A 14,030-nucleotide genomic window follows, 5' to 3' on the forward strand; every position below is an offset into this window, starting at 1 on the left:
TTAGGAGGCCCTGACTGGAACCCCATCGCCCGTGCACCACCGTGAGGGTGGGAGCGGAAGGGCAAGGTGGAGAGGCCCGAGGGAAGGAGTGAAACAAGAGCCCGGCAGAAACAGCCGCGGAAGGTGGTGGTTATTTTTGGATTTTTTCCCCATCCGAATCCATTTTAACTGGTAATTAGTTAAATTCACTTTCTCCAAGTCAAGTCTGTTTTGCCCATGACAGTAACTGGCAAGTGGCCTGTCTTTATCTCAACCTGCAAGTGTTTTCATCCCATTTTCTTCCCCTGTCCTGTTTAGGAGGGGGAAGTGAGCGGCTGGGTCAGCATCTGGCTGCAATCCAAGGTCAGCTCCCCACAGCATGGCAGGCAGATTTCATTATTTTCTTTTGCCAATCAAGCTATTAACCTTTACTTCTAGAGTGTCCCAGTTCTTTCTGATCTTTTTAACCTCCAGCATCTTCTATTGATCATATTTCTCTCCAGTCACAGCTAAAGCCAGAAAGGAGCTATACAAGCATGGTTTACTAATGCTCTTTTAGAAGTTTGCTATATATATTTAGAAAATTTCAGTTATCTAATACTATAGTCCTTATTAAATCAGTTAAGGGCCTACACGTTCTGTATTTCACTGAAGTTATTGCAAGAGCTACAGCAGAACTTGTCAGAATCCTGAAGCAGCATCTTCACTGCCCTTCTTGTTGCCAACCTTAGCGAGCACGGTGGAAATGCACAGGCAAGCAGGACTGCACCCTGCACCAGAACTCAAGAGTAAAACTGCTGCAAGGTCTTCTCTCGGGGGGCAGACACAAGGAAGAACAAGTAGGTAACTCCTGCCCTCCAGACCTTTCTTCAGCTTGCCAAGCAGGAAGCAGAGAGGGCAAAAGCAGAATACCATCTCTGACTAGCATTTTTCCTTCTTTCTTTCAGTCAGAGACTTGACAGCAAGTAGAGCAAGAAGTTTATCAAAAAGGAATGAAAGAAGATGGGACAGCAACTGAAAGACACGCTAAAGAATCTATAACCATTTGTTACACTTAATTTGGCATAACACACAGAATTTTGGAGTTACAGTATTTTTTAGCTATTAACTGACTTTAAATAAGCCCGCAGACAAGACATTTGTCTCACTAGGGCACAGGTAATATGTTTGTGTCACCTACTTATAGAGGCATCCCCAAAAATAACAATAATAGAAGTACGAGCCTCCCACTATTACAACTACCCGTGAGCTGCAAATTCAGCATTTCCAAAATTTCAAGCAGTTAAAGAGATTAGCACAACACTACACAACAGAACTCAGAATTTGCTCACTATTTTTAAACACAAGAAAAACTAAATCACACTCAGAAGTTATGACACACCAGTACTTTTATTTCAATAAAATCATTAATACTACAAAAGCATGTCATTTTAACTCATGAACACCTCCCCCAATCCTCACAACTATCCATGCATATACACCTGGGAACGTTTTTGCAAGGTAACACTAAGCAATCTTACTTGGTTTGTTTTTCAAATTAAAATGTGCAAAACATCCAGTACGGTATCTGCAGATTTTGCCTAAGAAGATACACAATTCTCATCACTGTATTTTCATTTCCAGTACCACTCAGAGGAAAAATGCACCTTTAAAGCATTTCTGTTTGTCTTCCAGCAGTCAGTAGCCAATTTATTCATTCACAGTATTCAAAACAAACCAGAATTACTACAACGTTCAAGCTACAGAATTTTGCTTTAACAGTCTAGACCACTGGTCTAAGTGGAATACCCTACTTCCCAAAGTACCTCAGACCTTGGGCTTTAGCAAAGAAATAAAACGTGCATGCTCAAAAGCATGGTGACGTAAACAGATAAACCCACTTTTTCTCTAGACTGCTAGATCAGTTAGGCTCTAAAGTGAGCAATCTTCAGTGTTAACGTCCTCCCACAACAAAATTCTCACAATGCACAAGCCTCTAGGAGAGGAAGCCCTGCTGAAGCAGGCTGTACACTCAAGTACACATCCAGTGGGGTGATGATATAACATGCCTGGAAATTATCATCAGCACACACCTGCTTTATAGGCTTAGCATCCCAGTGATTGCTGGCCTTTTCTGTTCTCCTACTTCATTATGCCACAGCAATCCTTTCACAAGTACACATACACCTGGTTGCCAAGATATACTGTATTATCAAGAAAATCCTTCAGAAACTAAGTTTATAAAACCAGTTTATAGACACAAATGTTGCCATTTTCCCTTCTATTACCAAAGATTATTAATACATATTGAAAGGATAGCGCAGATCTTTAGTTGTGCAGGTTTATATAAGAATCCTTCACAGCACTTGTAGCGTCTTCAGATGTGCATGCTTGTATATCCAGTCTTTTATCAGACAAATACCAAAGTTACCACAACACTGAGGCAGAACACTTGAAAAGGCCAAGAAACAACAGCAGCAGTTACATAGGCAAGAGAAGCAGCCTTCCCAGCCAGGACGCCTGATGGACTGCCATACAGCAGAAGGGCAGAAGGTACACAAGGCTATTGCTGCAGTGCCTGAGTGCATCAGTTTTCAGTATATAAAGCCAGAAGAAAAACAACCTATGTCAAAAGAGTGTTACAGCACAACTGTAAGACAGAACAGATGGAGGTGAGCAAACCAATAAATAAGCTGCAATATAGAGTTCATCCCTCTAATTTAGCAGGGCTAAGCCAATTGGTAAATTCTCTGATGCACCAAGGCCACTGGCAAAGCTTTGTCATGACAGCTAACACCTTTGCCCAAGCCAGTTAAAAAAAGGAACACACGCACACACCCATCCAAGGATACTCTTGCACACTTCTGAACATGGAATAGTGAAAAGGATTGAGAAGACCTATTGAGGGAAAATGACTTATCTAGTAAGCAGTTATAGAACAACAGCTGCAGAAAAGTGAACAACTGGCAAAACACAAACATGCAGCAAGTCACTGAAAAGTCCTGGCTCTCTCTATGCATCAGCTGAAAAGCTCAAAATTTCAACATACTACAAATACTGACAGGCAGAGATCAGAAAAGTAGAAACAAACAGGTTAGCAGTCAAAAAGCTACAGAAATGCTGGCCCTCCCTTTTAAGGGGTGTAGGGAAGAGAATCTGTTAGTCAGCAAACCAAAATTAAATATAATTACCAAGGAAAAAAATAACACATTATTTCCCTGAAGAGCTCAAAATGAGATCTCTATATAAAGAAGAAATTTAACTGAAAGCATCCTAGTCTACTTCCTTCCCATTTTATATATTCTGATATTCCTGCTGATAAAAATAACTCTCAAAATCAAAAGCATCTTTATTCACAGTTGGACTCTCCTCTAGTTTATTCAGCAACTGACAACCATTCACTGAAGAGTGCACAACTAAAGATAACCATTGTCAATACTATGCCTTGTTAAGAGAATTCTCTGACCACAAGATTGAAATACATTTCCACCTAACTATGAACACAAAATTGGTGTGAAAAAAAGTAATTAAAATATTAAAAAAAAAAAGGTTAAAATTCTGATAAAAACATTTTAGGATAGCAAATAAAGAACAAAACTAAAGATTCAGTTTAAATTAACTTACAACTGTGATCCAACAGATGCACATCACACAGTTTAAAGCCAGACTAACAGTTTATTCCCTTATTTCACTTTAAAAAGGTGGGCTTTTTTCCAAATCCTCTATTTTAACAAAATGCTGTACTCGTGCAAGCCACTCCACAAGTCATTGTCCTTGATTTATAACAAGAAAACACATTCTTACCCTAACATCTAACCTACTCCTACAGTAAGGCTGTTACGAGAATGCTGAAAATCCCTAAACTTATCTGTGTTACAGAAACATACTTAAACTTTCATACTACGTTTTATGAAGTTAAAAAAAATAAAAATCTGCTTTTGAAGGGATGTGCATGTCCATGTTTTGAGAATTTGAAGATTCTTCATATATTTAACCTTGCAGTAGTGAACACCCAAGACATTTTTTAAACATTATCCTTTATTCACGTATTGCAAACACACGTGCTTGAATGTTAACTCCAGTTTTGTAACAGCAAGATTGCAATTCATACATGACTCTTCATTTCTCATCTCCTTGCCCCAAAGAGCCCGTTCTAACACAACAACCAACCAAAACCAAAACCAAAATCCCTAAACAATTTAGGCTGCTACTCGAACAGTAGCTCCTGTTTCAGCGATTGCTACATTCAGCTGCTTTCTTCTGCAATTATATCCTTTCAGGAGTTACTATCACTTCAGATCTTCAAGGTTTTTTTCATCTGACCACTTCTTAAGTTAGCTTCTGCCAAAATAACTAGACTTAACAGAAACTTAGCAAAAGGACCAAGATCATTCTGACAAGGGCAAGTTAAGAAATAGCTACACACAGCTACAACAGTGAACCGGGGTCACGGGCCAACATCCGACAGCGCCAGGAAGAGATGACAAGCACCGGGCAGGTGGTAGGTAAGGTCCTGAACCACCTGAGCCACATCTGCTCATGCCTACAGTCACTCACTCGGAAGCACAACAAGTTTCCCCACCAAGCCAGCTCCGCTGGGAGAGCCCCCATCAACGACACCGACCTTAGGGAAGGTAAGAAAACCCCCGGACAGCCTGGCGCCGGCCCCTGTGCCAGCACCAACTCTAAGAGCACCTTCGGGAGAGCCAACACACACGTGGGCACCAGCACCCGTCCCGCACTCAAATCACCTCCTCCGCTTGTCACCTCCAGCCGCGGGCCGGGCTGCGGAGGGCTGCTCTGAGCAAGCCGCCGTCCCCTCGCGTTCCATAGCGGGGCGCGGACCAAGATCGTCCAGGCTCAGGTGGCCGCCCTGCGCCCTCTTCCGCGGTGAGCCGCCGCGACCCAGCACCGGCCTCCAGGCCCCGGAGCCTCCTCTCTCGCCCCGCACTCCAGCGCCGCTGCCAGCCCGGCGGAGCAGACCCGCGCTGCCCGGCGGAGCGTTCGCGGCGAGGCTCGGAGAGGCCCAGGTAGCCCCTCCCCGCCGCCGTCCCCAGCCCCGCCCCGCGAGGGGGATGAAGGGGCCGCGGACGGCCTAGCGCGGGGACGAGGAAGCGGGGACACGCTCTCAGGCGGCGGCAGCGGCGGGCGGGGTCACGAACTCTGACCTTTCACAGGGCACGGCACACAAACCAAAACATACCCCCCGCACAGCAGCCCCGCAGCACGGCCCCGTCCCCCCCGCACCCCGATAGCCCCTTCACCACCACCGCCGCCGCCCTGCGGGGGTAGGGCCACCGCCGGGCACCGCTGCCCAACGCCGGCCCGCCGGGGCCCGGGCCCGGGTCAGGGTCACCGCCAGGGCACGTTTGGCGCCAGTTCCTGAGGTAAAAAAAAACAAACGGTTTTTAAAATTGAGGCGGCCCGGCGGGGTTTGTCCCGATGGGGCCGGGAGGAGGGACGGGGGGCGGGGGGGTGAGCACCGGGAGCCTGCTCGGGGCACCCCCGCGAGCGGCAAAGGGGATGGGTGGCGCTCGGTTTACGGGGAGGGGGGATGCGAAGACTCCGGTGTTTCGCTGGTAAGTGAGAGCCGGCTGTGCCGTTCGGTGGCCTGCAGCTCCTGGCAGCAGAGGGAGGACCATTGTGAGGTGCTGGGCCGATCCGGTGCGGGCGTCCTGTTGCGGAGCCGGCGGGCTGGAATGCGGGCCGCCTGAGCTCAGAGCCGGTCCGGTCTCGGTGAGAGCAGCCTGCTGTCCGGGGGGTCGCGGCGATGACGAGCTCGGGACGCGGACACAGAGAGAGAAGATGGAGTCTGAGCGGGCGGAGGCGGCGGCTTGAACCCGACCCTTTTACCTTTGCCACCGGGAGGGCGGAGGGGAGGGGGCGGTGGGTACTTTGCATACGGGGCTGAGACCGCCGCCATCTTACCGGCCGCTCCCCTGCTGCCATGCCCGGGCCTCTTATAGCCTGACATGAGGATGTACCGGCGGGGAGGGGGAGGGGGCCTAATGGCGGCCACAGCAGCCCCGCCTGAGCCTTGGCGGCCAGCCAGCGCCGCCATCTTGTGCTTAGTCGCGTCCCTCGGATGTTTTCCCTCTTGCTCGAGAGGCGGGGCCTCGGCTCTTACGGGCAGTTGCCTCGGCCAATCGGTGGCCTGTGGGGGAGTGCTGCGTCTTCAGGGAGGTCATTGGCTGGAGCGGGAGGGGCGTGGTTTCACGGCGCGCGAGAGTCTGGCGCGTCGGCGGCCACAGCCAATGGGGGCAGGTGCTGGCGCGGCGGGAAGGACGCGGCCGTCGGGTGGGGCGGGAGGAGCCGCGGGGCCGGGGCTCTCCCCTCAGTCTCAGCGCCGTGTCCGGTGCTGCGCGGAGTGCCGCGGGGCTCCTGCCGCAGGGACAGTGAGCAGAGGTGCCCGGCGGAGCCGAGCCTGCAAGACCCGCCCTGCCTACCCGGTTTTCCAGACCGCAGCTGATGCAGCCCGGCAGGCAGTGTGAACACGTTGTTCCCCCAAGACAGTGGGCCTGAGTTCGGCCTCTCGCCGTGTCATCCTGCCCGGGTCATACCCGCAGAATGTCTCAAAGCTGAGGGTCATTGCAGCTTGGGCAGAAATTAATGGGTGTTTGCCGCGCGGGACAGCAGCGTGTCTAAACGTGCTGAGGCGGCCTCTCTCTTACACTGAAAATACTGTCCGGCTGCCTTCTTGCAATTTTAGGCTCCACTGGTTTTGTTGGCTTGCTTTGGGTTTTGTGGGTTGTTTTATTTTGTTTTCTCTTTATAACCTCTGCTGCTCAGGGGTTTGCTAGGAAGCTGATTTTGCGTTGTGTCACATTCTAGGCATGAGCATCACTAACAAGCTTACTCGGTGTGGCTGTGTACAGTCTCTGGGCTTCCAGTTGGGTTTGCTCCAATAGCCTCAGCTTATTGCTGTTTTGGCAAGGTCGAAAGTACAAAAATGGATAACAACACCGACAGCAAATCTGTCAGAGCCTTACCACAACATAAGAATACCTTAGAAGGGTATTCTTATGAACAAAATATCTCATCTTTAGACCTTCCTGCATCTTAAAACACTGGGAAAACCACATGTTACAAGCATATGGTTATCTTCCTTGCTGAACATAAAAATTTAATTTGAAATAGGAGAAAACGCTGAAAGGAATTTACTGAACCACTGAGAAACCATCCACAAGCTGCAATATTAAATGGGTTTGGTGGAAATGCTGAAATGGGTTTGGTGGAAATGCAAATTGAAAACACTTGAAGAAAAATGAGAAGCTGCGTGAAAAAACAGTATAAATATGATTTCCATAGGCATACCTCAATTCTGATTATGCATGGTTAAGAATAGTTTTCCTTTGACATATACAAAATAATTTTCACATTTCGTTTACCACAATATGATTTAATCTTTTTAATGGAATTTGACATTTCAACAACATGAATGTTGTAGAAGTTGCATTTGAACTGGGGGGGGAAAGGGTGTGCTAGAGACATGGATGCTTTTTTTCCATTACATATTTTGCTGCTGTTCATAGGTTTTTTTTTTAATTTTATGCTAAATGACTGCTTTGCAAGTACCACCAAGAAGGTTTTCAATAAAACATTGAATGGGACATCATTCAGGCTTTTTCATTTCCTACCCTGGGTCAGAATCTGAACTCTGGCTCTGTAATGACCAAGTCACAATTAAAAACTGGATTCATGAATTTGTAATCTGAATTAAATTAACCCTTGGAGAAACACAGCCCTAATAATTGTCATTAAAAATATATTGGAAATGTATGGGGGGGGGGTTGTTTCTTCCTTTTTTCTATTCACTTTGTGGCATTTTTTATAACCCTGAAAAGTGTGAAGTTGAAGGTGCAGGCACTCAAAATAGGATGAAATGATTCTGCAGTATTTTCTCCTGAGAGTGATAATACTATCACATTATAATAAAAATAGTTTAGATAATAGAAAATAAGTTTTAGATGTGAAAGTTTATTTCCCCCATTGTGCAAGAAGATGGCGGTTTTATAGAATGACTCAATAAAAATTTGCTCAAAACAGCAGTCTTAGATTGCTGTTTCCTTGTTCTGCACGTAGTGTAGAAGCAGTTTAGGGTTTCTCTTCCCTTGTGTTGAGGAAAGCACCTTAGAGGTCTGAATTCCATGAACTGCATGAGTAATCGACACTCAATCCTTTCTAATTTATGAAGCTAGCGTCTCTTCTCTGCAGCTGAATTAGTAAGAATAGTATATTAGAGCCTTTATAAAGTAAAAGGATAATGATGTGCCTCAGCTTTTTGAACAGTATTGTTCCAGTATGCATGTACTGTACATATATGTGTGTGTATATGTGTGCACATGCACGCATCCATGGCATATTTTCTTATATGTCAAACAGTATTGTAAATGATCAAAAAGTCATATCAGAGCTTTCTTTAGTAATTATAAGAAATCTAATTTTGTGCCTGATGGAAGTTGCTGGCATCTTTTCAAACAGGTTCTCTAATGATCTTGTTTCACCATGGCAACCAATGTGGAGGTGCTGGCTCAGCAGGTAGTGGAGACTCAGCGGGTGGCTGAGGTGAGTGACAGATGATATCACAACAGTTGGTATCTGAGCTTTTGAAATAAAAATCATATTGGGCAGTCCAAAATTGCTGTTTACAATTAAGCATAAATGGAACAGAAAATCTTTATAGAACAGTATTGCTTTACACTTGGGGACAAACAAGAAACCAGCACAACCCATATGTGGTCTGTTTACCATACTTTATTCTGGTGGCCTCCGTATTAGGAATGCAAGTAGGAAATACAACATGCATTGTTGAGAAACTTTGCTTTACTATGGATTGCTTAAAAACTAATGCAACAAAATTTCTGGTCATTTGGTGATTAGCTTGACCATTTTGGAAAATAAATGGTTTCTGCTCATCTCTTGAGTTGTCGTCTAAATCCAGAACAGTGGTTGAAGTTCACTGAGATTGAATTTACAGTAGGGTGATTAATTTAAATCCGGCTTTATATTTTCTGCCTACAAATATGAGGAAAAAGAGCACAAAATCTAGTTGTTATTAAGTAATGTATTGATGTATATTCACTGAAGTGTGGATGCTCAACAAGTAAAATGTCTGCATCAACTTATAAACACTGAAACTGCATGTGATCATGGCAATAGAAAATAACCTGTTTATTTCCTTCAGTTTGCAAACTTCAGTCAAAAAATAAAAAAGATTTTTTGTCTATTTAAAACTACTTGGTTTAATATCCTTCAAATTTACTCTCATTTATCACATGATTACACAATTAAGGGATTTCATAAAGAATTAAGGGCAAATAGGCTAAGAGACCTGTAGTCAAGGCCACTTTTTAGACATTAGTTTTGGGTTTTTACTGACCTGCTGAACTAACCTTACTTCTGGATATTAAGAAATATTTTTAGTTCAAGAAGCAGCCTTGTTTATGAAGGAAATATATGTCATTGTGCTTCCAGAGATGGATTTGAGACTCCTTACAGCATTTTTCCCTAAAAAAAAAAAAAATAAGTCATTTGATATCTATGAAAGATATAAAAAAATTATTTTGATACAGTGCGGAAAATGGCTTCCTGAGGAACCTGGAAGTAACATCTAAGGAGTCAGTTCAAAAAGCTCTAAAGTGTCACTGACAACCAACAAGTGCATTTCCACTCTAGTTTGGTGGGCCACGTATCAATTTGGCAAGCCACAGTTTTTGAAAACACTGTCAAACAAATTTGGAAATAAAACCCTGTGGAAATACTGGCAAACCTTAGACTTTTTTGGTAGAACTTGAGTGCTGTAATCACATCTGAGGCACATAAACTATGTGACATTTGTAATTTCTTGTGCAGGAAATGCACCGTTGTAACATGGTATGATGGGTTTATCTTACCACTGGAGAGATCCCTCCATCTCAAGAATGTATGAAGCTCTGTGATTTCTTCCTGGCCATCTTTTTATAGTATTCAGCTCCTTCTTAAATGAAATCCACTGCATAGCACTATGAAAATTTTGTTCATGGAAAAGCAGTTATAAGCAGCATTAATTAATGCTATGAGTGTATTAACATTGAACCATTTCTTTATGAATGGCTATCTGCCTGCTATTTGTGTCTTCAGTCAGATACAGTTCTTAATACAGTCAAATACATTTCTAAGTTTTTTGAGGTATGCTAAAATTCTATGTGCTCATTTTTTCAGAGAAAATGTAATGTGGATCTTGGCACTGGACTTTAAAAATGAGGCTTTTTCAGAGTATCATATTTTTCACTGAGGAAAATTAAATGCAAGGAGAAAAAGAATCATGCACTGAATTTTACATTATCAATGATGGGAGACAAGTTGCAAACAAGTTAAGGCAAATATTGGCAGTTTTAGTTATCGCTGCATGATTTTTTCAAGATAATTGCTATGTCTTTAGTGCATGCTTTTATTGAAAACTGTGATACCAAGTACCAAATCACTGTCATGCAGGTAGGCCATATGTTGCTTTTCTTCCTCAAGCAAGGTTCATCAGGTTTGTTTTCTATGAAACTGTGAATATATCACAGAAGTTACTGAGCGTGCTCCAGTGTTGCATGTGCGTTTATACTTTGTGTATTGTTAGGACCTTGTAAAATTGTCCTTGTAATGGTTTCAAGTGGTTTCATTGCTGTTACATGCTTCTGCTTTGTAGCGGTGTTCTTGTTGCATTTCTGAACATGTTAGGTGAGAGAGTTACATTTTTAGTGTCTGCAGTTGCCTTTGCTTGCTGTTCGTGTGCTCAGAGAACAGAGAGGAGCTAGGGGATTCAGAGGGAATTTTAGCAATTCCTCCTTATCCTGAGTAACTTTTGAAAAGCACAAAAAGTACTTTAGCCTTAATGCAAAAATAAGTAGGGGTGGAGATGCTCTACAGGGAATGGGATGCATTTTCCTTTTAATTTTGCTGATTTGAAATTAATTCAAGATACAGGCCAACTCTTTCCTCAGATTCCATTTTGCTCTCTTACAGTTCACAGAGAATAAACAGATTGAGGGGCTTAAGAACAGAGAATAGGAGGAAGGGAAAGTTCGGTAGCCCAGGACTGTCTTCCCCACATGAAATTAATCTTACTATTAGACAGACTCCTTCAGCAGCTGGCAAAACAGCAGGAACACATCGATTCTGCTTCCTTGGTTACAGGGAACAACAGTGCACTTGACCTTCAGAGGAACAGGGTCACAGAGAGGGCATTTTAAAGCATTACTGACTGCTTTCTGTGATTGGAATACTCAGCAGTGGAGACTGGATGAAAATATCTGTGGTCTGACTAAAAGTGACCTTGACATTTGTCTTGCATTGTTGTGCCCTCAGAGGTTTGCTGAGGAAAAATGTAAATAAGACTGCAGGAAGAATTTGACACTGTAAGTACTAGAACCTGTACAGCATACAGCTGAGGAGCTCCAGGAAGAAAACAGTACTACGTGTATTAAAACAGATTATTTTCCCCATCTCTTAAAATGTGTTTTGTGCAGGGAAATTAGTGGAGTTTGAGCTATCTTACATCATATGTATTATTTTCTGACTATTGTCTAATTCACAGTGTTAGTGGTTACTTTTAAAAGATTGTTGATTAAGCCTCTGACAAATGTGGTGCACTGAAGTTTTCTATGGTATATGGCCTACTTTGTTTCTTTCCTCATCTCTTGTAAATGAAGTCTTACTCAAGATTCTTTCCAGTCTTAAAGAAATTGAACTGTATTTAATTCTTAAAAATATATTTTAGAATTACAGAAACATCCCATCACTGACACTGGGGGACGAGATCTTTGCATGTACTGCTCCCAGAGCAGCTGCTTTAAGCATAATACATGTTTCATGTTTCTTCTGAACAACAGACCAGGATAGTCATTGTTACATTTAATCCTGAAAGTGGACCTAATAGAATGCTAAACTGTATTATCTTCCTGATACAAGTACTTACAAGCCATTTGCTTTCAGAATACTTTTGATTCAATTTATCTGGTAGTCTAATTAATGATAGCTTAATTTTTCCCATAGTATTTGAGCTGTCTGAAGTTAACGTTGTAAATGTCTCATAAAGATTTTTTAGAGCATTGCATATTCTTGAACTACTATTTCTTCTTTTTTTCTTTAATTACCCTTTTTTAAATATGTATGTTTTTACCTAAGATGTCAGATTTGGTGCAGTTCACTTTTCTGTATGTTGAACAGGAAAGCTTATATAATCAAGATTTTTCCATGCAGTGACTGAATTGACACTACCCTGTTGTCCAGCTATCAAGGCTTTATAAATCATTCTAAGATGGCTTAAAAGAGGATTTAATAAAAACAGCTCGTGATATTCTTAGTTTTGGCCACATGTCACCACATATTATAGAATCATGGAAACGATTGGAAGGGACCTTAAAGCTCATCCAGTTCCAACCCCTGCCACAGGCAGGGACACCTTCCACTAGAGCAGCTTGCTCCAGGTGCCTGCGTCCAACCTGGCCCTGAACACTGCCAGGGATGGAGCCACCACAGCTTCTCTGGGCACCCTGTGCCAGTGTCCCACCACCCTCATACCAGGAACTTCTTCCTTACATATAATCTAAATTTAGCCTTTAGCTGCTGGAGATGCAGCCCAGGGCATGGTTGTTTTCTGGGCTGTGAGTGCACACTGGTGCATCATGGGGAGCTTTCTTTTCAAAATGAAGTCACTGTTTTCTCCAAGTGAGCTGTACAGACACCACACTTTCAGAAGATTTCATAGATGAAATGAGGTCAGAGACATTAAAACTAAAAGCTAGTTTAGTCAGATAGGAGTTCTGTGCACTTTTCCAGCAGGTTCTGCGTGTATCTTATAACATATATGTTCCTGGGGTTGAGAACATTCTTTATTTAGGGGGCTACTTGAAAATTTAAGATTTTTTTCATAAAATACTGCAAAATCATTAAAAGGTGAAGTATTTAGCATTATACCTCATTGTATATATGGTGCGTTTTGATTTTACAGAAGCAAAAACTTAGGCAAATGTGTAAGCAAAAGTTGATAAAAGTAGTCCTGCATTTCAGTGACCTGAAGGATCACATAGCAATTATCCAGTGATTTATCTGGGGGGAGTGGGGACTGGTGGTGGTTGTTTTTGTGGTTTTGATCATATATCAGATTCAGTCTTTTTAGAAAAGACAGGCCTGGCAGGTGGGGAGGGGGAGTTGCCCTTTATATTAGGGATAGGCTGGAGAGTATGGAACTCTGTCTGGGGACAGGTGAGCAGTTTACAGAGAGTTTGTGGGTCAGGGTTAAAGGGAAAACAGTCGTGGGAGACATTACTGTGGGGATCTGTTACAGACCGCCTGATCAAGGAGAACCTGTGGATGAAGCACTCTACAGACAGATAGGAAAAGCCTCACACTTACAGGCCCTTGTTCTGATGGGGGACTTCAACCACCCTGACATCTGTTGGAATGACGGTACTGCATGGCACAAGCAATCCAGGAGGTTGCTCGATTGTGTGGAAGACAACTTCCTTCTGCAAGGAGTAGAGGAGCCAACAAGGAGAGGTGCTGTGCTTGACCTTGTGCTCACCAACAGGGAAGGGCTTGTTGAGAATGTGGTGCTCCAGGGCAGCCTTGGATGCAGCAATCACGAGATGATCAAATTTGAGATCCCCAGGACAGTGAGAAGAGCGTGCAGCAAGCTCACTACCCTGGACTTCAAAAGAGCAGACTCTGGCCTCTTCAGGAACCTGCTTAGTAAGGTGCCATGGGATATATCCCTGGAGGGCAGGGGGGCCCAAGACTGTTGGTTGATATTCAAGGATCACCTGCTACAAGCTCAGGAGTGCTGCATCCCAACTAGAAGGAAGTGCAGCAGAAGGACCAGGAGACCTCCTTGGATGGATAAGGAGCTGCTGAGGAAAATTCAAAGGAAAAAAGAGGCTTATAAAAAGCGGAAGCAAGGACAGGTGGCCTGGGTAGAGTACAGGAATGTTGTCCAGGAAGCTAGGGACGAGGTTAGGAAGGCTAAGGCCCAGTTAGAATTAAAGTTGGCTAGGGATGTTAAGGATAACAGGAAGGGTTCTACAGGTACATAGCAAATAAAAAAC

At 43.6% G+C, this 14,030-nt stretch overlaps 1 protein-coding gene across 9 annotated transcripts in view; it reads left to right on the top strand.

Moving 5' to 3' along the window:
- Positions 1–4,831: 4,831 nt before the first annotated feature.
- Positions 4,832–14,030, top strand: part of NR2C2 (nuclear receptor subfamily 2 group C member 2) — a 41,632-nt gene continuing 32,433 nt past the window's right edge. For 3 of the 9 annotated variants that reach the window (XR_010614345.1, XR_010614344.1, XM_065687403.1), the window contains exons 1-2: positions 4,834–5,345; positions 8,440–8,523. Coding sequence is in view for 4 of the 9 variants with exons in the window: in XM_065687403.1 (XP_065543475.1) it covers positions 8,464–8,523 (60 nt within the window). In the remaining 5 variants the exon portion in view is untranslated. Of the gene's footprint in view, positions 5,346–6,202; positions 6,223–6,244; positions 6,471–8,439; positions 8,524–14,030 lie in introns of those variants that run through there. The other 6 variants (XR_010614342.1, XM_065687399.1, XR_010614343.1 and 3 more) reach the window with 5 other exon arrangements.

The sequence above is a fragment of the Lathamus discolor genome, chromosome 7 (genome assembly GCF_037157495.1).
Source record: "Lathamus discolor isolate bLatDis1 chromosome 7, bLatDis1.hap1, whole genome shotgun sequence".
NCBI lineage: Eukaryota > Metazoa > Chordata > Aves > Psittaciformes > Psittacidae > Lathamus > Lathamus discolor.